This window comes from Colletotrichum chrysophilum, assembly GCF_026319265.1.
Source record: "Colletotrichum chrysophilum strain AFK26 chromosome Unknown scaffold_73, whole genome shotgun sequence".
Taxonomy (NCBI): domain Eukaryota; kingdom Fungi; phylum Ascomycota; class Sordariomycetes; order Glomerellales; family Glomerellaceae; genus Colletotrichum; species Colletotrichum chrysophilum.
This window is the reverse complement of record NW_026517360.1, coordinates 157,168-182,841: the sequence shown is the minus strand read 5'-3', so window position 1 is coordinate 182,841 and position 25,674 is coordinate 157,168. Positions and strand designations below refer to the sequence as shown.

Genomic DNA, 25,674 nt, shown 5'->3' with positions numbered 1-25,674 from the left:
GCGTGCTCTTTGGTCCATTCAGGCCACGAGGACCCCTCAGCTGTCAGCGATAGCCCCCAATGACGGCGCATTATCGGCGTTGCTGACAGGAGAGGCCCCTGGAGGTAGCATGTGAGTTGAGTGTGTGTGTGTGGTGTTGCAGGGGGGGCTCGGACGCAGGAACACAGGGAGGACCCGCTGGATGTCCATTCAGGGTGTTTAGGCCGCCTCTTATTTCTCTGGAAGAAGAGGATGGCCGATGCTTGGACGGCGGTTTTTGGATGGAGTTTTGCTGGCGTCTTTTGAGTTGCGAAGTCTAATTGGTTGTCAGTGAAAAGAAAGAGGGGAAGGGTATCATTTATGGGGAAATATTGGCCACCGAATGTAGCGATTTACCTTCGGTGATAGAGTCCGAATGCCACTCTTTCATTTCCCGCCCTCACCAACACGTGTTGTTAGTCTATCGTTTCTCACAAAGCTTCACGACTCGCCGGTCATGCTCTATCACATCACAGCTCACAGGGGGGGTAAAAGACGACATTGCCGGCTGCCGTACCACATTTCGCTCTCGCGTTCTTCCCAAAAGCATTCATCGTCTTCCTAATCCGTCTTTTGAAAATTCAATAGCTTTATTCGGCCTCTTCCGAGACCCCAGTGGCCCGCATAATAAAGCCAAGAAACCGTGGAGCTGGTAATTCCCACCTGACGGTTGATGATGCGAGTCCGAGTGCTTCGCACCCAGATAAATCATTCACAAGGGGCAACGATGAACAGGGTAAAGACATCTTGGATGCAAAATGCTCCCGACAACCGGTGATGAACTGAGTTGGTTCAATTGCTGAAAATCGGCCACTGGCCTTGACTCGCGTCACTACATCCTCCATATTCACCCAAGAGGACGAATACAGCGACTGCAGGACGCAAGTTGGGAAAATTGTGTACAAATCGTACATAGTATGTACATGAATCTCATTCAAGCCCAATCCTTTCACCTTCTTTTCAGAGAGTGTTCTGCTTTTTGCGGCGTGTCCTTCTCTTCATCTTACAATCCTCCAGGAAGCAAGGTAGGCCTCACCACGGCAGCTAGTGACGCGTAGCCTCTCCCCACATCCCTTTTCCTAACCCCTCATCGTCATTCTCCTCCCTCCTCGATGCGAGTACCACTTAACGTCTGGTGACATAGACGGTGTGGATGGTGGTGCGGTTGACGCATCCGGCGCCGCTAGGCTTGCCAGCACCGCCGGTGGGCTTGGGGCCCTTGCGGGACTTGGTGCGGTGCTTGCGGGTCCTGGTCTTGGAGGCACCGGCAGAGGACGGGGCCTGGGTGGCGACGGGGTCGGCAGAGGCGGCGGAGGTGGCGGGCGCGTCGGGGATGGTCTCGACAGGCAGGCCGGTGCCGGCGGGAGCAGAGGAGGCAACAGGGTCAGCCGAGACGGTCACGAAGGAAGGCTCGGGGGCGCCGGCGGGCGCGGAGAAGGAAGAGGAGGCGGCAGCCTGGGTCTCAGCGGGGACGGAAGCGGCGGGCTCGGAGGAGGGAACGGCCGGGGCAGAGGCGGCGGGGGCGCTGGAGCTGGGGAGGGCGGAGCCGGAGATGGTGGAGAAGATGGGCTCGGGGGCGGCGCCGGAGGCGAAGGTGGGGTCAGCGGAGCCGGCGGAGGTGGCAACGGCGTCGACGGCCTCGGTGGAGGAGACGGCGGGGGCGGAAGAGGCAACGGGGGCAGCGGTGGAAGCGGCCGCGGAGGAAGCAGGGGCAGCAGAAGCGCTGCCGCCGGAGCCAGAGCCACCGCTCATGCAGGCGAAGGACATCTTGGAGACGGGAGAGCCAGTGACGGGGCCGTCGAGCTTCCAGTCCATGGAGACGTAGGGCCAGCAGATGCGGCCGTCGGACATGGTGACCATGTCACCGGCGACGTATGTGTCGTCAGCGGAGACGGCCTCGCCAACCTTCTTACCGTCGCTGCCGACCATCTGGAACTTGGTGCCGGCGAAGGTACCCTTGCAGCCCATGGCGTCGAAGTCGCAGATGGGGTTGGAGATCTCCTCCCAGGTGACGAGGGCCTTGGAGCTGTCGAAGGCGGCGGCGTGGGCGTTGGAGCAGTCGTTGGTGCCGGAGGTCATCCAGTTGACCTGCTTGTCACCGTCAGCGGCACCGACCTCGGAGGTGGCCTGGTCGCCGACGAGGGTGTTCTTGTCGGAGAAGAGGGCGATGGCGACGTTGCGGTTGTTGGTGCGGTTCTTGGAGGTGGTGTAGCCGCTGCCCATCCACTCGTTGGCGGTCAGGTCCTTGGCACCGCGGGAAACCCAGGAGAAGATGTAGGAGTCAGCGCCGATGAAGCGGGCCAGGACACTGTAGGAGCCAGACATGCCTCCCATGGCCTCGTTGGCGCCGCCGTTGATGACGTGCTCGTTGGAAACCTTGACACCGTCGCTGGTCATGCCCTGGGTCTTGGTGTTGAGCCAGATAGCACCCTGGTCCTCAGCGCAGAGAGACGCGAAGGGGGCCTCGTCGGCGGCCTCGAAGGCGATACCGGTGTTGTGGGAGCAGCCCCAGGAGGAAGAAGCACCGGCGATGTTGGTGAGCTTGCCGGTGGTGTCGATGTAGCGGATGGCATCGCCAAAGTGGCCGGTGGCATCACCCTGGTAGGCGGTGACGACGATGTAAGCAGCGTAGTAGCCGGCCTTCTCGGAGAAGACGAGGTCACCGTTCATGTCGGGGGACATCATAGCCTGGCCCTGGTCGACATCGGGGCCGCCGAGGTAGGTCTTGAAGGTCTCCTTGCCGTTGGTGTAGCGGTAGAGGACGGCAACGGGGTCAGTGACGCCGGAAAGCGCCTCGTTGGTGAGGATGGCGAAACCATCGTTGTGGGCAACGAGACCGCCGGCCTCCTTTCCGCCGGAGATGGTCACCAGGTCGCCGGTGGCGGCGAAGGTGGTCGGGTCGATGGGCTGGACGTGGACACCGGTCTCGGAGGAGTCGAGGTAGGCGAGGTAGGCCGACTTTCCATCGGGGGAGACGGCGAAGGGGGTGCGGCGGTGGTGGGGGTAGCCGGTCCAGTACGCCTCCTTGATGGGGTTGAAGGACTTGCTGAGCGTGACGGAGTCGACGTGCTTCTCGAGGGAAGACGAGGTGAGCTGGCCGACGGCCACGGCCGCGAGACCGAGGATGGAGAGGAAGTGCATGTTGCTGATCGCTTGCAAAAAGCAGGAACTTTCAAAGTCACCCTAGAAAAAAAAGAATGGAAATCGGTCGGATGGTTGGTTGACAGTCGGATACTGTCTTCGTGATGTTTCGTTTGGTTTGCTGTGATAGGAACTAAGCCTATTGGAAAGAATGAATGAACGAATGTGAAAAAAAGAGTGTCGGTTGGGCAAGGATGGTCAACAATCCCTTGAGGCAGAGAAGAAGAGAGAGAGTCCTATCTGCGGACGAAAGGTGTGGTGTTTCCCTCCATTTAATAAGTCGCCAACGAGTGAAATGGAGCCCATCAACTTCCACAAATGTGTGGGCGGACCGCCTCGTCGGACAGTGACAGCGAGCGACAAGGCAAGGCAAAGCCGGGTCCAGGGCCCGGCCGTATTGCTGGCTGCGCAGCCGACTTGTGCCCCTCTCTGTGAATAAAGTGAGTTGTAAGTCAAGATAGCACGATCCTGGGCTGGTCAAATCTGCCTGGCCGTTTCACCACCACAAACGCGGCGGAGGGTGCAATTTCGTCTCTCCCCACCAGCGGCCCGGGGTGGCTTCGAGCTCTCTGCCATCTGGGCTTCTTTGGGCTTGGGGCTTGTCTGCCAGAAACGCCAACCGAGAATGGCTTTAGCACGGAAACCGGGGGTCGGGTCATTGTCAGAACATCAGGTGGTACTGCTTGCTCGCTGACTTGACATTGACACTGACAAGCGATGGCTGTCGTTGTTGGGGATCCCTCATGCTGACTTCATCTCTACTTTGTGTTAAACTCCCGCTGTTTCTATGCGTCGACGGCTGTCTCGTTTCCCTCTGACCAGGTCTGGGCTTCGAGGGACCCTATTAGAGTACAGAGTAAAGTTCTGTTCCCTGAGTTGCATCAATCGCGGCATTGCACATCGCCCGCGCCATCCCAAGGCCTTAACACCCGATCTTAATTCCTCAACTTCAGACGATAGACCCGGAGGAACGCGGTGCTAGGGGGCGGCCAGGCGAGTTGTCCAGGCTCTTGGGTGTCTCCGTCTGCGCTGTACCATAGTAGCGCCCCCTTCGTGGTCCCTGTTTTTACCAAGAGCTGCAGAGCTTCAGAAAAAGCAGAAAAAAGAGCGCCTCCCGTCCCTCCTTAATTCATGTCAAACGGGTGGAGTGGCGCCGTCGTTTTCCACCAATGGGTCACCCCAGCACTTGGGTCTCGTTTCAAGCCCTGGCCCGACTGTGCTGCTGTTCGTGTTGTTAGTGTATGTAGGCTTGCTGTAGCTTCTACAGGTTAAATCGATTGAAGATTGATTGGTAGTAGATTCCGAAAATCTGGGGAAAGAGATACTGTAACATCATCAAAGCCCATCTCATTGAGGATGCTGCTTGGTGTTCATCAGGCATTGTCGATACTATCCGTATCATGTCGTTCAATCCTCTGCTCCTGACGGGAGGAACCACGAGAGGAATCGCGGTAGGAATCACCCTTGTCGCGGCTGTCAGCGCCGCCCGGGGTCGCCTGGGCGGTTGGCTTTACCGAGTCGCATCTTAATTGGCGTTCGTTATTGGCGCTATGCGCGTTGGGATGATGACTGGTTTTCTCGTTTAGCTACGAAATTCTGGAGGAGCCCATCGCAAATCGAAATGATAATTCAAGATTGACCGTGACCCGATTCCGCGGATGCTACGGATATGCCTCAACGAACGCCATTGAACACGGTGATGTTCTAGGAGGATTCCGCTGCGCCCTCTTGATGTCTGTCATGAGAGAATGACAGCTGCATGCATCGTGTCACAGCACGGCACTGCCCAAGACAGACGCGCACTCTCCTGTCTCTCTCAAACCCCTAAACCCCTAAGCGCCGCCTTTGATGCTTTTTCCAGCACTCTTCATATATCACCAACACGCCTCCGACGCAACCCCGGATTCCTGACATCACAATCCACACACAGGACAAGACGCCAAAAACTTCCCGAACCGTTCTCTGTGATTCCATGGATCATCCTGCGGATAGCCGCTGCGCTCGTTCTCTCAGCTAACCGCACTACGGAGCAATTCGCCTTGCAAATCATCCCCAATCAAAAGAAACCCATCAGCCCAGGTTCCAATCTAGACAATCTAATTGGCATCAGCATTCTCGCGCTCCCAACAATCAAAAATCCCCGAAAATCTAGACCGTCACGTCGACCCCGTCCCGCTTGTCAGCTCCCAGTGCAATGATCCTCTTCTTCCAGACAGGACCCCTGCATCATGTCCATCCAACGACAGGACGAACCTGCAGGCAGGGATCTGAGAGAAGCCCATCCCGCCCCTGACGCTAATCCAGAATCATTTTAAAAATTTCCCGCCAAGCGACTACAGTCTCTCCACCATCAACAAAGTTGTAACGTCTCCGTGGCCACTCCCACGGCTCCTTTTCCGTCGCAGGGCTTGGCGCGATGAGGAGCGTGCATCGTGAGCCTTTTGCCCTCCATGGAACGTCATTGCTCGTCACGTCGCATTCTCCCGGTCGATCAACCACTTTCGTCTTGGTGTGCAGTTGCATTTTGGGTTATTCCATGATCGGCCGGCCGGTGATGATTATCGCAAGGAGCACTCCTTCTCCACGGCCTTCCGAACTTCATGCTTTCTGGGAGATGCCGGATTACCCAGTGGTTCGGCTTCCTTCTGCCGGAATGGCGGGGGGCTTTTCCAGACCCGGAGGCCATCAGCAACCCGTTGGTAATCTCACCGCTGCTCCCGGTATCCCAACTATGCAATCTTAGGAAACATATTAGAGTTTCTCCGCAGGCCTCATTTGCCCTCGACAGCAGATGCTGTATCAGTCAGAAAATGTCAGCAAACGACTCGACCTGCTCTTCGGGGCGAGAGGAGGAAAGTCGCTCCGTAGACTTGCGTAGGCCCCCCCGTCGGTTTCGTGTTTGTTGCTTCTCTAACCGAGACGGGTGGGAACGTCAGCCCGGCTAAGAGCAACTCCAGGCGAGCCACTGGACATCTCCCACTCCACGGTCCAGCCCGATCTCTGTAGGCAACCGAATGTATAGAAGATATTCCCGCGAATCAACGGATCAATTCCATGTATGGGCCTCATAGTGGATGATCAGGTCCTCAACTTCGTCGGTCAGTTGTCGCTTGAATCAGTCGACGATGCCACAACCCACCGCGAGAGATTACTTCGCGAGTTGCCCGCTAAGCCACGAAAGCTCTCGATTCACTTACAGAGAGAGTCCTTGGCCTCTATCTTCGGGATGTTCCCGTAGTTCCGCACATCAACTGAGTTGGGTGTAAGCGAGACAACGGGTTCCCCGCTCCCCCCTTATTACCGCGTCCGTCCTTCAAGCTGCAACACGGCCTATCCTGGTCCCGCCATCTTGGATATCAGTCACGGTTTCAGCGAGAAAGGGCCGTCTTAGCTAATATTCGTATAGCTGCAAGGCGAAGCCCGGGTAATTTGCAACTTTTGACTACATCGAAACGCGGAGTGGCCTTTAGCATGATGAGCTTTGGAAGAATATCCGATTCACAGACGGTGCTGCAAATGATCGCCCATCAAGCCGTTTGACTCGGTTTCTAGTTAACTTCATAGGCTGTTGTATATCTCCTTCGATCCAAGTCTAGAATGCAATGCGTTTAACGCCATCAGTTCCAAGAAATGTCAGCCAAAAACTTACACGCAACCAGGCACTCTGGTAGCTCTCGCGATCTAGAACCGTAAGCGACCTTTCTTCTAGTCAGATGACGGGGCATCAACCCCGGTCACCGGGCTGCCACCAGTCTGATAGCCTTATGGATGCCCCGCGTATCCTCGAGTCAGTGAATCTAGAAAATCATCACATCGCAATGATGAGAGTGGCGCTTCCAAAAGTCCCGCAATCTTAAGCCGCATAGCCTGTTGTAGATTTCTTCTTCGCCAAATTCCCATGTCAATGCGCTGATTTCTGTTCCGGCTGAACGGCAGAGTCTTAGTTGCGTGTTGTAGATGGAATTTAGTATCCACGCATCGTAGCGCTTGTCGTCTTGTGACAAGACACGCAACGAAGAAGGGCAGCGGTGAGAAAAGCTTGATAGAGGTCAGCATGCTGATGGCTGGGCTCTCAAGGTAGAAGACAGCGGTGAGAGGGAGATAACAGCAACAGTCTTATTTGTCAAAATGCTGACCTTTTTGGGGGTTTTCTGTTCTTGCTCAATTGCATGAAGCTTCAAATACCATGTGCCATTACCGGCGCTTTTAGTTTTGATATGACGCAATATATCCGGAGCTGAATTTACAAATACAGAACGCACTATGTTTATTGTGACAGTTAGAGGATCAGAGAGGAGGATAGCATTCATGTTGACTGCAGCCCTGCCTAGTGATCCTTTGTACCTTGGAATGTCATGACAGGATTTAACTTCAAGGGAATAGAGCATATCTGAATCATTAAGCCAACACGGCTGAGAACATGTTATGGGGAGATTCTATATATTCGACTGACATCCGTAGAATCTCTCTAGCGTGGACCATGACCCGACTAGTGCATTCCTCGGTTGATAGTTCTACATACCTTGCCATTCTTGCGTCATTTCCACCTCGTCATCCTGCTCTTACCCTGCCAATTTCTCTCGTGACACATGTAAAGATAAGGCGGTGTATATACATGCCATTTCGCAAGCCTTGTCCATGATGGTGGAGAACCTGTCTTACTCCGAACGACTTGAGGTTCTTCTGTCAGCAGGGCTCCACCACTTGGGATCGTATTCTTGGTCTCCTCGAGCCTTCCTCGGCTTAACAGGTGAATCAGGTGAATGATGTTCGAGTCGTGCCGGGAAAATTGCTGATCTGTTGAAATGGCGGTCTGCTAAGCAAGCTGCTAACCCTGCCGCGATGAATGAGAGACGAGATACCTTGCATTAAGCATCATATGCAAGATACAGTGTATCAACTGACCTTGGCTTTGGAAGTAACTTCCGCATAAAAGAAAACTCCAAACCAGCTTGACATGAATGTGGGATACAGACTGATACATCCATAGTAGTTGCCAATGGCTGGGTATGCTTTTCTTATCCATACATTGGCTTCTCGACTAGTCTCAGATAGGCTGTCGCCAAACTTGAAATGTTCCTTGTGATCACGCCCAAGAATCTCCCTTTTCAGTATTGAAGCACGCTATTTCATAGAATTGTAAGAAATTTTGATATCGATGACGAAAAATAGGGGGTGTGTTTATTCTTATAGATAGACCTGTTCTGAAGAAACTCAAACTGGTACAGTTGGATTAATCACAGGTCGACACTTTTAACCTTATCTCACTGTAATGCTGTGTTTAAAGGGCATAGCAAAGGAGATAGCTTGCCTAGGAAAATGTTGATTTTCTAGGAACGTGTAGTCGTTCTGGAAAGGTCCCCGCGCCTGAATTTGACAGGCTATATTGACTTGTTACCAACTCACCTTAGACGCTAGCCAGAGCGTTCCTTGCATGCGAACAAAGTGACATACAACCGTGTAGTGTAGCGGTTTACTTAAGCAGTATTTGTCAGATCACAAGGGGCTCAAACCCCAGCTACGTGATTACAGTGTGCTTTCTCAGGAAAAGTATCTCCTTCAGGCGAAAGAGTATAAATACACAACAATAACTAAGAGGTGGGGACTGAAATAGGTCGTACATGACACCAGAAAACTCGATCGTTCGGTCCCGACTCTCTTGTCCACAACAGAGATACTATTCACCACACCCGCGCATCCCGCGGCGCCGCTCCGGCGCCCACCCTCACATCAGGAATCGCCGGCCGGGGTGGGGCACCCGGATTTCGGCGCATATATGTAAGCCGTACGAGGAAACGGGATACGGAGACCACAAGCAGTCATCACCAACATCACGGACTCGGACAGACCTTGCTCAGCTGAAAATTCTCCTACCGTAGCCTGAAGTGTGGAGAGGCAAGCCCACCCACGCTTGCGTGTACAAGACCGGAGATTGTGATGCTATGGGATGAACTCCTTCTCTGTCGGTACAATGCGTCCAGAATTTTCACTGAGAGATGGAGAAAGGTCGTAGGTGGAGCGAATGAGGCATCACGCACAGAAACTGTGTGAAGGGCTTTTACTGGACGATAGAGGGCCCATAGGTTGGGCATACGCACTCGACGGGCTGAAATCACCACCGAGATAGGGCTGCATCACGGGCGCGAGAAGACACGGCCGGCTTTGGGGATGTGCCATGATGCCGGGTCTCTTTCCCGTGGCAGAAAGTATTTAAGAAGAGAAGACGGCCCTTGGTGGTGCTCAACAAGAACGCCGAATAACACCACAACCAGTCAAAGCTTAGAACATCTCATACCAAACTGTCAGCCGCAATGCAGTCCTCTCTGCTCAAGCTTGCGATTCTTCTCGCGCAGCCCCTCGTCGGGACCGCAGCGACCTTTCGCCCTGAACGGGATGGCCTCCTGCGTGAAGGATTGGTACTTCAACCAACTCACTTTCTATTCCTGCTTCTGCTCCCGTATCAGAGAAAACCCACACACGCATTCAATAACCAAACTGACACATCCTCGCCAGCACAACCTACCCACCTTCAGTCCCGCCGTCTCGCAAACAATCAACCAGACAGACAACCTCCCCTCCCCCGGCTCCTTCTGGTCCTCCTCCTTCATCCACGCCTCCAACAACCACTCCTACCTCGTCCTCTCCCACCTCCTCCCCAGCATCGCAATCTACCGCGCCTCCATCCTCGACATCACCGACCCGGCCCACTACGCGCAGTACCAAGTCATCACCAGCCCCGTCCCCCCCTTCTCCCCGTCCGGCGTGTTCAACGCATCCTTCCCCGACTACGGCTTCGGCTCGACCAGCTCCACCGACGGCATCTCCGAGCTGCGCACCTGGAGCGCCAGGCCCGAGGACGGGGTGGAATTCGACCTCACCTTCTCCACCTCCGCGCCCATCCTCCTCAACGGCGGCCTCGGCTTCTTCGAGTCCCGCAACAGCACCGTCTACGAGTGGAGCATGCCCGCAGGTCTCACGCGCGGCTGGATCGCCGTCAACGGGACCCGGCTCGCCGTCGACCCGGCGCGCTCGCTGACCTGGTACGACCGGCAATGGGGCGGCGCGCCCCCAGGCTGGTCGTGGTTCGAGCTCCACCTCGAGAACCTCGACCGAGAGGCCTACGACGTGCCCATGTCCGTGTGGGTGTGGGAAGAAGCCGGCGCCGCGGCCGGGCTAGCGACGGTCAGAGACGGGCGTGACGTGCAGAAGGTCGTTCCCGTGACGTCGCTGGTGCCGTCGAACAGGACGTACATCTCGCCGTTGTCGGGGGCCGTGTACCCCCTGGACTGGACGCTTGAGCTGGGCGACGCGACGAGGCTGTCCATCTCGAGCGTGAGGCCGGACCAGGAGATGGTTGCCGAAGGTGGGCTGTTGCCGACGTATGAGGGATATGTTACCGTCTCTGGTGTGTATCGGGGGAACCAGACCGTCGAGGGGTATGGACTCGTTGAGTTGGAGATTGTCACTTCCGACGCGCTGTAAACGATGAGGGCATGATGCTGTATGGTGAATAGCGGCCCGAGAAGGCCTGTTTCTCAATCGGCTCAAATTGTAGACAGGAGCATGTGCTATGTGAAGACATGTTTTTCAAGTCTATTGTATAGTTGTACTCCTAGCCCGTCGATGATCAATGTGAATCATCCACCTCACTTTCGTTAGCCAGCAATAATGCTAGCACAGTAAACCAATTTCAAACACATGAAGATCAGAGTATCAAACGGTGGACTACACTCTGAAACCATCATCTTACATTTCTCCGTTTACATAAGTTAGATTGCTTGGCGTTGACGCCTACTCCATGACAGACCACACCTGCGAAGCAATTACACCGTTTGGATATTCGAATATACCCCCACACCTGATCCCCCATTCCTACCAATTCCTGATTGGAATGAGAGGCACTGCCTGAGGGTACGTGCTCAGCAATTCCGAGCGCCTCTGAGTCCAGTTGGACTCGATAGTCCTCAAATCCATGTACAGAAATGGGGCCTTGGGTACTCTCAGACCCATCTTGTATCCGGCCTGGCACAGACATTCAATGGTATAATTACTCTGGCCCGTCGCGCAAGCCCAATCAAGCGTGGTCGGCAAGTCGTCGGTGGGACCTTGACGAAAGCGGCTCGGGTCTCGGGCTGCGTGAAGCTGGGGCATCCTCGGAAGCAACATGTCCACGATTCTCTTCTTGCGCTCAGTCATCCTTCTCTGCAGCTCCGGGAGCAAATGCCGGGCCTTCATATGAGCCGAGGGCTTAGAGCTGTGAAAGGCATACTTTGGGTTCAGCTCATAGTTCGGAAGAGCGCACATTGGCAACTGATTTTCATCATCCCAGCGACGGATGGCGTCCCCCAGGCCGTAGATGTCCTCTTCTTCCTGATCAACGCGTCTCACCATTGTCTTCCAGGCACTGTCAAAGCTGTCGTGGAACGGTTCTCGCAAGGCATCTCGCTGGTGCCTATTGTAAACGCCACCGAGGACCACGTCAAGGGGCGAGAGGCATTCGGCCGTAAGTTTGGTCTCAGTTTTGGCGCCAAATTCAAGGAGAATCTTGATGGCTATCTTATCAAGCCAGAATGCTGCGTAGTGGAGCGGAGTGAAGCCTTCGAAGTCAGCCTCGTCGGGGTCAGCCCCGTGTGTGAGCAGCCACCGGAGCAGCTCGTGGCGGTAGAAGTTCAGGTCCCCAACGCGGTGATCGAAGCGGTGGCTCAGGAGAGCGATGAGGGGACTGACGCAAAAAGGCTCAATCAAACTGTTAATCTGTTCCTTGATGTCACATGCGTTCCACATTGCTTCCGGTATAGACGGGCCGTCAACGAGGGGCTGCATGAAAAAGAGCTGAAGCGGGGTGTATTTTGCGATGACTCTTGTGGAGCTTCTGTGCGGTATCATGTACCAGAAATCTCGGTCTATCTTGCCAATACGATGAGAGTTGCGTGTGATTTTGTGTCGGTTGGCGACCCAGTGCTCACGTTGAAGAGCCACCTGGCCATGGCGTGTGAAGAGATATTCAATGGCGCCCCTGATTGCTTCGCTGATCTTGGCCTTGTCCCCTATCACTGGGTTCTTGTGCAGACTTTCTGGAAGGAAGAGGTCGTGAAGTGGCGATGCCTGGAAGTATTCGCCTGTTAATTCGTCCTTGTAGTCCTCAATGTTGTGATTTGTGCCCATGGCATTGGCACCGTTATCGAGGAGGATCTTGATGTGAGCAAGATTAAGCTGCCGGCAAGCGAGGTTTAATGCCGTTTGAGGAATCGTGCCCTGCAGAATTTGGCTGACAGAGTCACCGATATCAATCAGCGTGTTGCGCTCAGGGCCGCCGCCAGTGATCTCGTTGACATCGATTCCCGTGTTGATTAGTTCCTGCACAGCTGATCCACAGTCCTTTTGGCGCAGACAGACGGCGTGTAACGCGTTGAGACCGACTCTGCGAGGCGTCTGTATGGAAGCACCGACCTGTAGAAGCTTGCGAATCATTTGCGCAGAGACGGCATGATGGAGGACGGGAATGTTCGGACCGTGGGGGGTTTGGCCTCCATGATCTAATTGCGCCCCAGACTGCATTAGGGTGTCTACTAAATCGACGTGATCCTGGGCAACGGCATGAGCGAACATTCTTGTGTTGGGGTCGGCAATGTACTGGTCCTGGGATTGAGGCAAGACTTCTTGAAGTATCAGGCGGAAAATTTCTACTGCGTTTTCGGGTGCCAGCAAAGCCAAATGAAGAGGTGACCTGACGCAAAAACGGTTGACGCTCATCGCATTACGGAGTTGCGTGGTGAAGCTTTCGACCAGGGGAGCCACTTGCCACTTCTGTTCCAACCCCTCGAGGTCTCTGAGATTAGCGCCGACATCGAGGAGTAGCTGGACGCTCTTCAAGTGGCCCATGTATGTCGCGGCCATGACGGGGGACAATGCTGCGTGACCAAAACCTGTTGGAGTGTAGTTTGGATCCGCACCCGGTTGCTTCAAGGCGTTACTCAGTAATGTCGCATATCCTCTCGAGGCAGCGAAGTGGATGGCCAACGGATTCTCGCTGCCAGCATCCCATCTGAGAGCGATAGATAGAATCTTTTCGCGAAAGTACCGGGAAACTGTGCTGGCCCGGAGCATGGACAGAGTAGGACACTCCTGCAGGCAGACTGTTACTTGCCTCACCGCATGATCGATGTTTTGCTCAGAATCGTCCTCGGCCAGAGAGCCGTTCGCTTCATCTTGAACCAACTGATTTTGAAACGAATCGCTCATGATAATGATTCCTAATTCTTCGGCGATGCGTAGAAAAAGTTCGGGAGGTAATCTGACTTGGAAATCGCCCATGGCGCCATTGAGGCCCCGGACCCTTGTCATGATGTTGTGTGACATTGTGTGGGTTGGTCAAGTGCGTTCTAGTTGGTTTTGGAGAATCGAGTCTGAATTTCTTGTGCCATTAATGCTGTTACCCGACTGGAAGATTGGGTCGAGGGGGGTAAGAGAGAGAGCTTATATGTTTAGCTGTTCTTAAGTACGATTCAGCATGCTTGGAGATTTCAAAGAGCAATTGTGTAATGACAAGCGCATTGGGCTAGTCTATGTTTGATCAAAGAACGCCTTGTCCGAGTTTCGACGGCGTGATTCATTTCTAGGCTGCGTGAACTGGCCCGTAGCTGACGATGTACTCGCACCGCAGCGGAGACCGACATGTTGCTTCTTACATCATATCGCGATTGATATCCTTATTTTGTTTTCATTGTTTCCTTTCTCTTTATGTTCATATCAAAGAGTTACATGCATTTTTTACCACTTGGCGTCCTTGCTGGCGAGGAAACCCTTGAGGATGCCGACAATCTTCTCGAGAGCGGCGAGGTAGACGCGAAGCTGGGAGGCGACCTTGTCCTGGTCGTCACCAAGCTTGGCGTAGAAGTCCTTGCGGTAGGGGCAGGCGCTCATGGCGGCGCTGAAGATGGGCTTGACGAGGAAGCTGTGGTGGGGCTTGAGTGTGGTGCTGTAGGCGTTGCGGAAGGACTCGGAGAGCTCCTCAGACTCCTTGGCGACGTTCTGGCTAAGGGCGATGCAGGTGAACTCGAGGCCACTGCGAACAATGCCGTTAGCTTTCCGTCTTTCTCCTCTTGTCGTGGGTTGCGTAGGGAGTCTTACCGAGTCAACCAGAGGAGACCCTCGGTGGCGACGTGCTTCTTGGTGGCCAGCTCGTTCTTGACAAGCTCCTGGAGGTTGGCGGACTCGCCGGGAGCGGCGAGCTGACGGTCACGGATCTTCTGTACGTCGGAAATAGGTAAGTCATTGTTTGTTTGGAATCGGAGGTATTGTCGGCTGTGGAGAGACTCGGAGGCAGGGAGACGACAGAGAGAGCGTCGTCAAAGAGGGGTGTTCCGTACCTTGATGTTGCCGCCCATGTCGCTCTTAACGGGGCCGAAAGCGACACCACCGAGGGCATCTGTGGAACAGCTCGTCAGAAAAAGGAAGCATTGGGCGCGGATTCATTGTTGGGCTTACCGAAGATGGTGGTCAGAGACTCGGCGGCATCGAGGAACTCGGAGGTAGCAATGGCATTCTCCTTGTCGGCGTCGACAGGGACGTCGACAAAGGACTTCTTGAAGGTGTCGAGGTAGGTGCCTCCGGGGGGGATCTGAGCAGTGGCCATTGTGTCTGTTTGATTGTTTGGATCTTGTTTGTTTGGAGAGAAGGAAAAAGGAAGAAAAAAGCAAGACGGAAGGGAGAGAGAGTGGAGGAAAGTTGTTGAGGTCAATGGAATCGGGAAAGTTCAAGCTGTCCCTTGAAACTGCACCGGCACCGGGAATCGAGGGGCGGTCAAGCAAGCCTGCGGAAGCCACGCACCACCACGACCAGCAGCAGCTCACCTCATAGCGGGGAGCGGGGACCTCAGACACCCTGGACGATGGAGGTGCTGCCATGTCCAGGGCCTGGCGACCCCACTGGAGCAATGCAGTAATGCCACTGGACTGGCATCCGGTGTATGTCTGGCAAGGTGTCTGGCTGGCTGGTATTGCTGGGTGGACAGTGGACAGTGGGTGGACTCGCCTGGACTGCACTGGGCCGCTGGGGCCATGGGAGAAGGGCGCTAGCGATCGAACTGCAGCTGCAGTGGGGGCGAGGGGGGCCAATAGTCGCTGTCCAGCGTCCCTGATACACCGTACAGTGCCAGCTAGATTACCCCTCATTCCTGCTCATCTGCGTGAAAGCACCTCTCTGAGAAACGAGCCACTGTGCATGAACGCATACGGCACGGTGTAGCGCGGGGTCGCGGAAAAAGGAGACTGCGGAGCTCCGGCCAGTCGGGCGGCTTCCCTCTGCCGTGCCGCCGGCCCAGATCAGGGTCTCCCCTCGCAGTTTCCAGTCCAGATCATGAACTCACCATCGTGTTCCTGAGATTCCCCTTGTGTGGCTTCGTCTGATTTACTGCGTACCATTCGTGTCTAAAAAGCTCGCGGGTCCTCGCTGCGAACGCACCTACGAACAATTGAACTCTGTTTACACTGTGGGACGAACCGCTACAGCTCCCACTTCGCTACCACCTCACTTCACAGGTCAACACCACTGATATTCGAGACTCGGTCGCCACAGACATCCACCTCATCGTTCACAATGGCAGTGGGGTCGACGCTCCCATGTGTGCCAGACACGGCGCAGATTAAATCCACAGAAACCGGGGGAAGGGCACCGCGAAACATCGTCACCAGCATCAACTACTACGACGACCCTGGCGACGGATCCTCTCCGCCCCCAGTCGTCGTTGGGGGGTAAGACGCTTTTCGTCGTCTCCCCGAACTCTCCCAGTGGCCTCAGGCATACACGTGTGTGCGTATAGATAACTCATGTCTCGTCACCAGCCAGAAAGTCACAAATGAGCGGAAGATGATCCCTCACACCATGACCGTCACCGACGTCACCGGCAACGAGGACACCTTCACCCTCGACTCACACGGCTTCCAGTACCTCCGCCACGCAAGTGTCGAGACGGAATTCACAGACGAAGAGCGCATCAAGAACGTCTACTACCCCGAGGCCGAGAAGCTCTACAAGGAAATGTAAGTCCATATTTTTTCACGTCTTCCCTTGCGAACCCTTCCTCCTAAGTGGACGGAACGGAGGGAGCGGTGTAAGGAACACCGGTGGGCCGCAATCAAGTCGCGATCAAGAGAAGATACCCCCATGCTCACCAGGGTGGTTCCTCGTCCGAACCATGCAGCACGGGTGCCAGCAGAGTCGTCATCTTCAACCACCAGATCCGCCGCGGGCCGGCCAACTGGCACTCCCTCGGCGAGCGCAACACGGAGCAGCGCGGGCCGCTGCACAAGGCCCACGTCGACCAGTCCTACGACGGCGCCCTCATGATGGCCCGGCACCACCTCGGCGCCGAGGTCGACGAGCTGCTCGCGCCCGGCCGCCACCGCTTCCAGATCATCAACCTCTGGCGGCCCATCAAGCCCGTCCGCAAGGACCCGCTGGCCGTCGCCGACGGCAACTCGGTCGCCGAGGCGGACCTCGTCGCGGGCGCCATCATCTACCCCCGCCACCGCGCCGAGACGTGGACCATCAAGGCGAACCCGGCGCACCGATGGTACTACAAAGACCAGCAGCGGCCGGACGAGCCGCTGCTCATCAAGTGTTTTGACTCGGACACGTCGGTGGTCAGGCGGGCGGCGCATTGTGCTTTTCGGGACCCAGAGATGGATGGGGAGGAGCACCGGCAGAGCATCGACATTCGGGCGTTGGTGTTTCACTGAAATTGCGTGTTGACTGGGTTGCATAACTATGGCAATGGAGTGGACAGAGAGCGACTTAGACCTGTCTTGCCTTTTACCGTTGAAGCAAACGGGTGTTAACGGTGTTTTCTGTGAGACGCTGGCGGAAATGAGGCGTCCACGTGGGAACGAATACACGATTTCAAGACACCCCTGTTTGACCAGCACGTGGAATGGGCTACAACGGCGATGGCCGATCTGCCCACGATGATGTTCAACTAGGGTGTTTGCGCTAACTGGGCAGGTCTCAGACCTCCCGTTCCCCAGGTTTAGAGAGTTTGACTCTGCGTCGGAAGCTACGAGTGCCCGCCTGAGATGACAGGAGCTTGGCGAGAGCCTCATTCTAACGAAGCTGTGATGCACCGCAGGCTGGGCCACCTTGAAGCCAAATTCAAGCATTAGAGACGTATCCTGTGACGGACGTGATCAAGCGACCTGATTCCTTGCTGATGAATCCCCGTCATCCGATCGATTGCCCTTTGCGACAGCGACAACGCATCTGCCGAGTTGAAGCCAGCACCCCATCCGAGCGTGCATGGATAGCCTCCCCAAAGTTGAGCCGCTGCTGGATAAGCTTGTATTTCGGCAAATTTTGCCTTGTCGAAAGAATAGAGCCTTGCCATCCAGAGTGCCGGTGACTTCACAAGCCATGATGGCAAGGGCAATCGCGTGTCGCCGAGGCCAGTTCGTTTCGTGATGTGACGTCAGAGAGCCTCATCAATCAAGTTCGGAGAGGCTCCGACGTGTTACCTCCCCTTCGGGCAATTGAGATGGCACCATCGCTTGCCCTGCTGTGCGATGACTAGGACAAGCCGGTACTCGGCACCTGCACATTCTTCTTGCCCTCTTTCTTTTCTTGGGAAATGCTTGGAAGGACCGGTGGAAGCTGCACATGTCGGTAAGGTACCTTCTCACAGCAGCAGCTGGCCCTTCCTGGCCTGCTTTGGGAGGGGGAGGTTGGCTCCTGCCACAGCTCAGCTCAGCTCAGCTCGGGTCGCTGCCTTATCGATACGTCGTGTTGCCCCACTCATTCTGTCTCATCAGCCAACCGGTGTCTGCCGTTTGCAAATGACGTCAAGACGAAAATAGAGCAGCAGCCCACCTGCCTTCCAACTCTGCTACCAGTGACGGCGTTGCTCTGACCAATTCCAATTTGGGTTCGGCTGCTCTTCCCTGCCACCGGCGCATCGAGCGCGGGGCTCATGGTTTTTTTACGTTAATTTTGTTTGACAGCTGTTCCGATATGTTGTTTATCTGTTCGGTTCAGTGCGAATGCGGCAGGTCCAATGACTTTGGGCTAATGTCTGGCCGAAGCTAGAGTGCCACGAACAACTTGAGCACGCGAGCCCTTGCTGGGCTGAGAAACGCTGCAAATGCACGACGAAAAGCCCCGCCGCTGCTGTCACCCGTCACACTCACCCCTCCTTCAGCTGCGAACTGCGACCTGCGAGCTGCAGAGTCTGCGCTGTGCTGTGCTGTCCAAATTCCTCTTGGAGTCTGAGTCTATTCTCTCAGCAGAATGCCCAGCCACCAATTGCCATCGCCAATGGCCCTGGAAGAGGCGCAAGACGCGCGGCTTCGCATCCCGCCGGGGCAATCCGTACCACCCCTCGGGATCCTGCCCTACCGCACTCTGCCCTTTTGCCCTCCCATTCTTGGCCCGATGGAGGGTGAGCTTCCAGGTTTGTGGCCCAGGTGGGAGCCTCTTGGTTGGTGGTGTTCCTGAGCACAGCGTGGCATCGAGGCAAGGGGCCAAGACCACCACCATGGGCGAATCTTGCATCGGATCACCGCGGCTCTGTTCGGCCTGCTTCATATCGACAGAGAGGCAAGCAGGCATTCAATGCTTCCTCGCAACACGACAGGAATCGACCCAGCGGATCGTCAGATGCCCCGCCTCTAGCTCGTCAAATGGCACTCTAGCCTTGTCGCCAGCGTCGCCCTGTCTCACCACCAAAACCGTCCCGGTCCCAGCCCAGTCGGTGTCCCAGCGCCGCCCACACTTTTAGCCCTCCTCCGTGCCCTTCCAAAGTGGAATCCTGCTTTTCTTCCTTGCCTTGCTGCAGTCCGCTCCTCCTGCTTCCGGCCGAGCTATCTGACCTCACTCCCGCCCACCTGGACTGGACTCTCCGCCGTCCCCGTATGACATAGCCCTTTGGTTTCAAGCTTTCCCATAAGCTTTTGTCGCGCGCCCTCCTCCATTCCCTCTTCCGTCTTCCCGTCTTGTCTACACTTCTCTGCCATCTCAAGCCTCACCCAAGCTCCAGCCCAAGCTTGCCGTTATCCCGTGTTGGCTGGAATGCAACGGCTTGCCCACTCCACCGCCCCTCGCTATACCCCGCGAACCCTGTGATACCCCTCCATACCATTACGAATTCATGATCTAGACACTAGCCAACGCCCATTGATACCCGTTTCCCGCCGTTCCACCCGTCGCCAAGATGTTCACCACCGACCACAAGGACGACAACCCTGAAAATGAGAGCTTCTTCCACAAGCTGAAGAAGCCCTTCCGCGAGCTCGAGGAGAAGCTCGAGGGCACCCACCTCCACGACGCCAAAGTCCACCTAACCCACAAGAAGCACCAAATCGGCAAGTTTGCCAACCTCGTAAGCTCCCATCCCCGTTTCGGCCTGCTCAATCCGCAGGCGCCAGACACGAAATTAACCCGTGCGCGCACCAGTTCAACGCGAACCACCGCCACGACGAGGAGCACGAAAAGGCGACCGACGACAAGCGAGCCAAGATCGCCGAGGAGCACCGCTTCAAGTCCTTCTTCCCCGAGCGCGACGGCAACCTCATCAAGTGGTATGTCGACGGCCGCAATTACTTCTGGGCCGTCTCCGAGGCCCTCGAGCAGGCCAAGGAGACCATCTACATTGCCGACTGGTGGCTGTCGCCCGAGCTGTTCCTCCGCCGCCCGCCGCACTACAACCAGGAATGGAGACTGGACAAGGTCCTGAAGCGCCGCGCCGAGGCGGGAGTCAAGATCTTCATCATTGTTTACCGTGAGGTTGAGGCTGCGCTGACGTGCAACTCGGCGCACACCAAGCACGCCCTGCAGGCCCTCTGTCCCGAGGGTACCCCTGGATATGGAAACATCAGAATCATGCGCCACCCTGACCACAACGTCTTTGAGAACGCCGCCGACATGACCTTTTACTGGGCCCATCACGAGAAGTTCATCGTCATTGACTATGCGATGGCTTTCATTGGAGGCCTCGATCTCTGCTTCGGTCGCTGGGACACTAACGACCACCCGCTCGCCGACGTGCACCCCGAAGGTGTGCAGAATGAGGTCTGGCCTGGCCAGGACTTCAACAACAACAGAATTATGGACTTCCAGAATGTGCAGGACTGGAAGCAGAATGAGCTGAGCAAGGCGCAGTACGGACGCATGCCGTGGCATGACGTCTCAATGGGTGTCGTTGGACCCTGCGTCTACGATATCGCCGAGCACTTCGTCCTGCGCTGGAACTTTGTGAAGCGTGACAAGTACAAGCGCGACGACCGATTCGACTGGATCCAGCTTCAGAACCGGCTGAATGAGGATGAGGATCTTGTGGGAGTGCAGAGGCCTAAGCACCCGGTGGGCGACTACGTCACTCACCCTCTCAGCGACCTTGCCTCAAAGAACTTGGAAAACCGTGGTACCATGCATGCCCAGGTTGTCCGCTCGAGCGCCGACTGGTCCAGTGGTATCTTGACGGATCACTCCATCCAGAACGCCTACTCTGAGATCATCCGCAAGGCCGAGCACTTTGTCTACATTGAGAACCAGTTCTTCATCACGGCCACTGGAGACCAGCAATCGCCCATCCACAACACCATCGGCCGCGCCATTGTCGATGCAGTCGTCCGAGCCGGCAAGGAGAACCGTAAGTTCCGCGTCATCATTCTCATCCCTGCCATCCCCGGTTTCGCTGGTGACCTCCGTGACGATGCTGCTACCGGTACCCGCGCCATCATGGACTACCAATTCAAGTCAATTTGCCGTGGGGAGCACTCCATCTTTGAGCAGTGCCGAGCCCAAGGCGTCGACCCGAGGAACCACATTTTCTTCTTCAACCTGCGCTCGTACGACCGGTTGAGCAGAACCTCGGCTGTCGAGAAGAGAGAGAAGGACACTGGCGTTAAGTATCTGGAGGTCCAGCGCGCGCAGGCCGAGGAGGTCATGGGTGCTGGTATCCACGGAACCAAGGACCCTGTCGCGGGGGAACGCGACACGCATATGGGTTCCGTGAGGGATCAGTCTGGAAATGGCCGCCCTCAAGAAGCCAGGGATGCGCTGGATGCCAAGAAGAAGTTCGAGGCAAGCTTGGGCGAGAACGGACACAAGACCGTCTACTCAGTTGCTCATCACGCCATGGCCAACTCTGGCTCTATTGAGGAAGAAATCTGGGACGACGAGGACCCCGAGACTGAGATCCGCAACTGGATCCAGGAAGAGCTCTACATCCACTCCAAGTTGCTCATCGCCGATGATCGTATCGTGGTGTGCGGTTCCAGCAACCTGAACGACCGCAGTCAGGTCGGCCACCACGACAGCGAGCTGAGTATCGTCATGGAGGACACCAAGCATGTGACCAGCACGATGAACGGACAGCCGTATGAAGCAGGATGGCACGCGACATCACTCCGACGCTACCTCTGGCGCGAGCACCTCGGTCTCCTCCCCTCCCAGGAGTTGGACGGCAGCAAGGACATCAACGCACGTCCTCCGGGCGAGGACCCGCCCAACGACCCGTGGGACCGCGACGACAGCTGGAAGTTTACCGAGGATCCCCTCAGCGACGAGTTGTGGGACATGTGGACGACGAGAGCAACCAAGAACACCGAGATGTTCAGGCACCTGTTCCACGCTGACCCCGATGACCACAGTAAGAAGTTCACAGAACCAAGTGCTGTTAAGACAAATCTAACTAGGTCACAGTCAAAACTTTTGAGGACTACGACAGATATCTGCCTCCCAAGGGACTCAAGTCGGGCCACATTTTCGACCAGTTCATGCCAGCCGCCGATGCGCGAAAGAAGATTGACCAGATCAAGGGTCATCTCGTGTGGTTCCCGCTTGACTTCCTGCGAGATGCCGAGATGGCTGAGAAGGGTCTGCAAGTCAACCAGTTTACAGAGAGTGTGTACACGTAAAAGTCGAGGCTTTACACAGGGACAGATTTGGGAGGAAAGTTATGGATACAATATTACTACGACTTATGGCTTAATGTATAAATATGGGCGTCCGTTGACGCCTCGGCTGGTTCTCTGGAGCCGGCAATGCAAACGAATTTCTTCTTCAAGACCTCGTCCTCAATTTTGGAAGACCAACTGCTGCTTCTCAACATGAACGACCTTTGCCACTCCATCAAGACCCTCCACCATCCGAGCGATCCTCTCATAATTGGAGTATAATCGGCCCATCTCAGTCCCAGCTTTACATCCCCATCGGTAGAAGATGTATAGGTTGAAGTCCACAACAGTCAACACGTCACCAACAGCGAACTCCCTCCCCGCCAATCTCTCATCAATCCTCGCATAACAACCATCAATAACCTCCTGTCCTTTCTTCACAACTTCAGTCTTCGCCTCCTTCCCATGTACAAACCTCTCAGGCCGCAGTACACCAGCGTAACCCAAGCTATGCAGCGTCCCCGACAGCCAGCACACCCACTCGTACGCCTTGGCCCGCTGCACCGCCGTCCTGCCGAAGAGATTCTGGTCTGGGACGAGGGAGGCGATGTAGGTCAGTGCGGCGGGCATCTCTGTGATGACTGTTTTGTCAACGCCGCCGTCGGGCATCTCTGTGATGTTGTCGGTGACGACGAGACACGGGACGTAGCCCGTCGGGTTGATGCGGCGGTACTCTTCATGGGTCAGCGAGCCGTCGGCGGCTCGGTAGCGGCCCCCGATGCCGTCGGTGCCGTCTGGCGTGGGCTCCATCTCGACTGCATTAAAGGGGATGGCGAAGTGGGCGAGGATGCTGTGCGGGACGAGGGAGCAGGCGCCGTTGGTGCGGTAGAGGGTGATTTTGGGGCTGGGCATTTTGGCGGTAACTTTAACTTCGACTTTGGATTGGTAAGGGCACTTCGATGAGCTGTGATCTGGTATTTAACATAGCCATATATCTCATATCGTTGCAACTTCTGGGCTCTTTAAATACACACTAATACCATACCAACCGTCGCCTGCATATCGCGCCCTTCACAAATCAGATTGTGATGAGATGATTTGTTGTTGAATAAGCTGGACGCAAATAAGATCCGTCGTGTCTTTGTACTAAAAAACCCAAAGAGATGACAAAATATGCAAGACGGAAAAAGGCTCCGACCCGGAAGGATCGCAAACTATTTTAGTTCCAGGCTTACTTACAACGAAGCCGACCCCTTCACCAAACGCTCACCGAGATCCTTACCAGCATTCTTCGGTGTATGCGGGGTAGCGGGGAAGCCCACACCGATCCCACACTGCACAGTGCCACTTTAGCCGCAACTGAGTGGAGGAGTCAACGGAACCCCTCCATTGACTCACTTTTTTGGGTAAATTTGGCCATAATTCGACCACGCCGCACCCTCCACCCTCCGCCCCCGACGACCACGAATCCTCGATTCCGAACGTTCACGAAGCGATTGGGCACTACTGCAGAAACAACAATGGCCTCCGCACCCGAAGCGCCGACCGCCGCGGTCCCCGTCGAGGCCGTGGAGCCTGCCGCCGCCAGCACCGGCGGACAGAAGGTCGATCCTTGGAACGTGTCTGGCGAGGTGGGCGAGGATGGAAAGGTCAAGGCGATTGACTACAAGGTATGCAATAACGCTGGAGGGAGTCTGCCGATTGGGCGTTGTATGCTCTCTGTTGCATCATTGGGGGAGTTGTGCAACCGTCTGCTGTCTAGAATGTTTGAAGCCAGCCAGCTAACAAGGGGCCACGCGACAGAAAATCGTCGACGAGTTCGGCACGAAACTGATTGACGACGCCCTCCTCGAGCGCTTCGAGCGCGTCACCGGACACAAGCCGCACCACTTCCTGCGCCGGCAGATTGTCTTTTCCCACCGCGACCTCGACCTCATCCTCGACCGCTACGAGAAGAAGGAGCCTTTCTTTATCTACACTGGTGCGTTTGGAACTCGCAGGAGGCTTGGGAGGCAGATATGGGGAGGGGTTGACTGCTGACGAGGCGGTAGGCCGTGGACCGAGTTCCGACAGCATGCACATTGGACACGTTATCCCCTTCCAGTTGACGAAGTGGTTGTCGGATGTTCTTGATGCGCCGCTGGTGGTATGTTTTACCCCTATGACTGAGGTTTGGAATTTGTTACTGACGTGAGGCAGATTATGATGACTGATGGTATGAAGCTAATTGGCTCATGAGGGAAGTGGTCTAACTCCATACGCAGACGAGAAGTTCCTGTTCTCTGAGAAGAGGACAGTCGAGGAGGTTATGCACTACACGAGAGAGAACGCCAAGGACATGTGAGACGAAACAGCTACACTCCTTCTCGGACGGACACTAATAGCAACAGCATCGCCATCGGCTTCAACCCCGAGCGCACCTTCATCTTCTCCGACTACGACTACATGGGCGGCGCCTTCTACAAGAACATCACCCGCGTCGCCAAGCGCATCACCGTCAACACCGCAAAGGCCGTCTTCGGCTTCGACGACTCCTCCAACATCGGCAAGGTCCACTTCGCCTCCATCCAGGCCTCCTCCTCCTTCGCCAACTCCTTCCCCCACATCTTCGGCGACGACGAGGCGCGCACCACCCAGATCCCCTGCCTGATCCCCTGCGCCATCGACCAGGACCCCTACTTCCGCGTCACCAGAGACTGCGCCGCCGGCCTGCGCTACGCCAAGCCCTCGCTCGTGCACTCGCGCTTCCTCGACGCCCTGCAGGGCCCCGGGTCCAAGATGTCCGCGTCGATCGAGAGCAGCGCCATCTTCATGAAGGACACGCCCAAGCAGATCCAGAACAAGATGAACAAGTACGCCTTCAGCGGTGGCAAGGTCACGGCTGAGGAGCAACGTGCCGAGGGCGCCGACCCCGATGGTTTGTCCTAATTCTCCCCCTTTGCGCAGTCGCATGTCTAACAGAAACCGCAGTCGACGTCTCCTACCAATACCTCCGCTTCTTCCTCGAAGACGACGCCGAGCTCGCCCAGATCCGCGAGGACTACCGCACCGGCAAGATGCTCACGGGCGAGATCAAGAAGCGCTGCGCCGAGGAGCTGGCCAAGTACTGCACCGCCTTCCAGGAGCGCCGCGCCAAGGTCAACGAGGACACGGTCGACCTCTTCATGGCGCGGCGCCCGCTGGTCTGGGCCGGGGCTGAGAGCCTCAAGAGCTTGCCGGTCCGCCCTGCGGAAGGTGCTGGTGCGCCCGCGGAAGGCGGCGACGGCAAGATGACCAAGAACCAGCTCAAGAAGCTCGAGAAGCAGAAGCAGATTGAGGAGAAGAAGGCGAAGAAGGCGCAGGAGAAGGAGGCTGCCAAGGCGACTGCTGAGGGGGCGTAGAGGGGAGAGATGAAAAGGTTAGAAGGTGCAAAATATACCCAACAAGATTTGAGTTCTTGCGAGTTTGGTTCTTGGACTGTGATTCTGATCTTGCAGCTCTTTGCGATGAAGCTATCACTGACGTCAGACGGTACATCTTGACACTTGAAGGATCACATTCCCAGTCGTTCGCAAGCCACCCCCTCTACAGTTATAACGGTACGGAAGTCTGCAAAATCGCCGACGCGGATCAGCATAGGCGTTAAGAGTCG

At 55.8% G+C, this 25,674-nt stretch overlaps 8 protein-coding genes across 8 annotated transcripts; 4 read left to right on the top strand and 4 right to left on the bottom strand.

Moving 5' to 3' along the window:
• Nucleotides 1–1,143: 1,143 nt before the first annotated feature.
• Nucleotides 1,144–3,159, bottom strand: COL26b_008416 (uncharacterized protein; the record flags this gene model as incomplete). Its single annotated transcript, XM_053181175.1, has 1 exon — nt 1,144–3,159. One exon carries the CDS (start codon nt 3,157–3,159, stop codon nt 1,144–1,146), a length of 2,016 nt encoding a protein of 671 aa, XP_053034922.1.
• A 6,311-nt stretch (nt 3,160–9,470) lies between these two features.
• Nucleotides 9,471–10,641, top strand: COL26b_008415 (uncharacterized protein; the record flags this gene model as incomplete). Its single annotated transcript, XM_053181174.1, has 2 exons — nt 9,471–9,575; nt 9,673–10,641. 2 exons carry the CDS (start codon nt 9,471–9,473, stop codon nt 10,639–10,641), a joined length of 1,074 nt encoding a protein of 357 aa, XP_053034921.1.
• Nucleotides 10,642–11,031: 390 nt separating this feature from the next.
• On the bottom strand, nt 11,032–13,503 carry COL26b_008414 (uncharacterized protein; the record flags this gene model as incomplete). The annotated part of the gene is made up of 1 exon (XM_053181173.1): nt 11,032–13,503. The coding sequence occupies one exon, from the start codon at nt 13,501–13,503 to the stop codon at nt 11,032–11,034; it is 2,472 nt and encodes an 823-aa protein (XP_053034920.1).
• Nucleotides 13,504–13,929: 426 nt separating this feature from the next.
• On the bottom strand, nt 13,930–14,794 carry COL26b_008413 (uncharacterized protein; the record flags this gene model as incomplete). Its single annotated transcript, XM_053181172.1, has 4 exons — nt 13,930–14,224; nt 14,290–14,408; nt 14,529–14,587; nt 14,647–14,794. 4 exons carry the CDS (start codon nt 14,792–14,794, stop codon nt 13,930–13,932), a joined length of 621 nt encoding a protein of 206 aa, XP_053034919.1.
• Nucleotides 14,795–16,041: 1,247 nt separating this feature from the next.
• Nucleotides 16,042–16,898, top strand: COL26b_008412 (uncharacterized protein; the record flags this gene model as incomplete). The annotated part of the gene is made up of 2 exons (XM_053181171.1): nt 16,042–16,199; nt 16,361–16,898. 2 exons carry the CDS (start codon nt 16,042–16,044, stop codon nt 16,896–16,898), a joined length of 696 nt encoding a protein of 231 aa, XP_053034918.1.
• A 2,459-nt stretch (nt 16,899–19,357) lies between these two features.
• On the top strand, nt 19,358–22,064 carry COL26b_008411 (uncharacterized protein; the record flags this gene model as incomplete). The annotated part of the gene is made up of 3 exons (XM_053181170.1): nt 19,358–19,525; nt 19,600–21,796; nt 21,850–22,064. The coding sequence occupies 3 exons, from the start codon at nt 19,358–19,360 to the stop codon at nt 22,062–22,064; spliced, it is 2,580 nt and encodes an 859-aa protein (XP_053034917.1).
• Nucleotides 22,065–22,223: 159 nt separating this feature from the next.
• Nucleotides 22,224–22,955, bottom strand: COL26b_008410 (uncharacterized protein; the record flags this gene model as incomplete). Its single annotated transcript, XM_053181169.1, has 1 exon — nt 22,224–22,955. One exon carries the CDS (start codon nt 22,953–22,955, stop codon nt 22,224–22,226), a length of 732 nt encoding a protein of 243 aa, XP_053034916.1.
• A 608-nt stretch (nt 22,956–23,563) lies between these two features.
• COL26b_008409 (uncharacterized protein) lies at nt 23,564–25,423 on the top strand (the record flags this gene model as incomplete). The annotated part of the gene is made up of 7 exons (XM_053181168.1): nt 23,564–23,713; nt 23,847–24,024; nt 24,095–24,189; nt 24,243–24,258; nt 24,308–24,383; nt 24,434–24,960; nt 25,014–25,423. The coding sequence occupies 7 exons, from the start codon at nt 23,564–23,566 to the stop codon at nt 25,421–25,423; spliced, it is 1,452 nt and encodes a 483-aa protein (XP_053034915.1).
• Nucleotides 25,424–25,674: the final 251 nt, after the last annotated feature.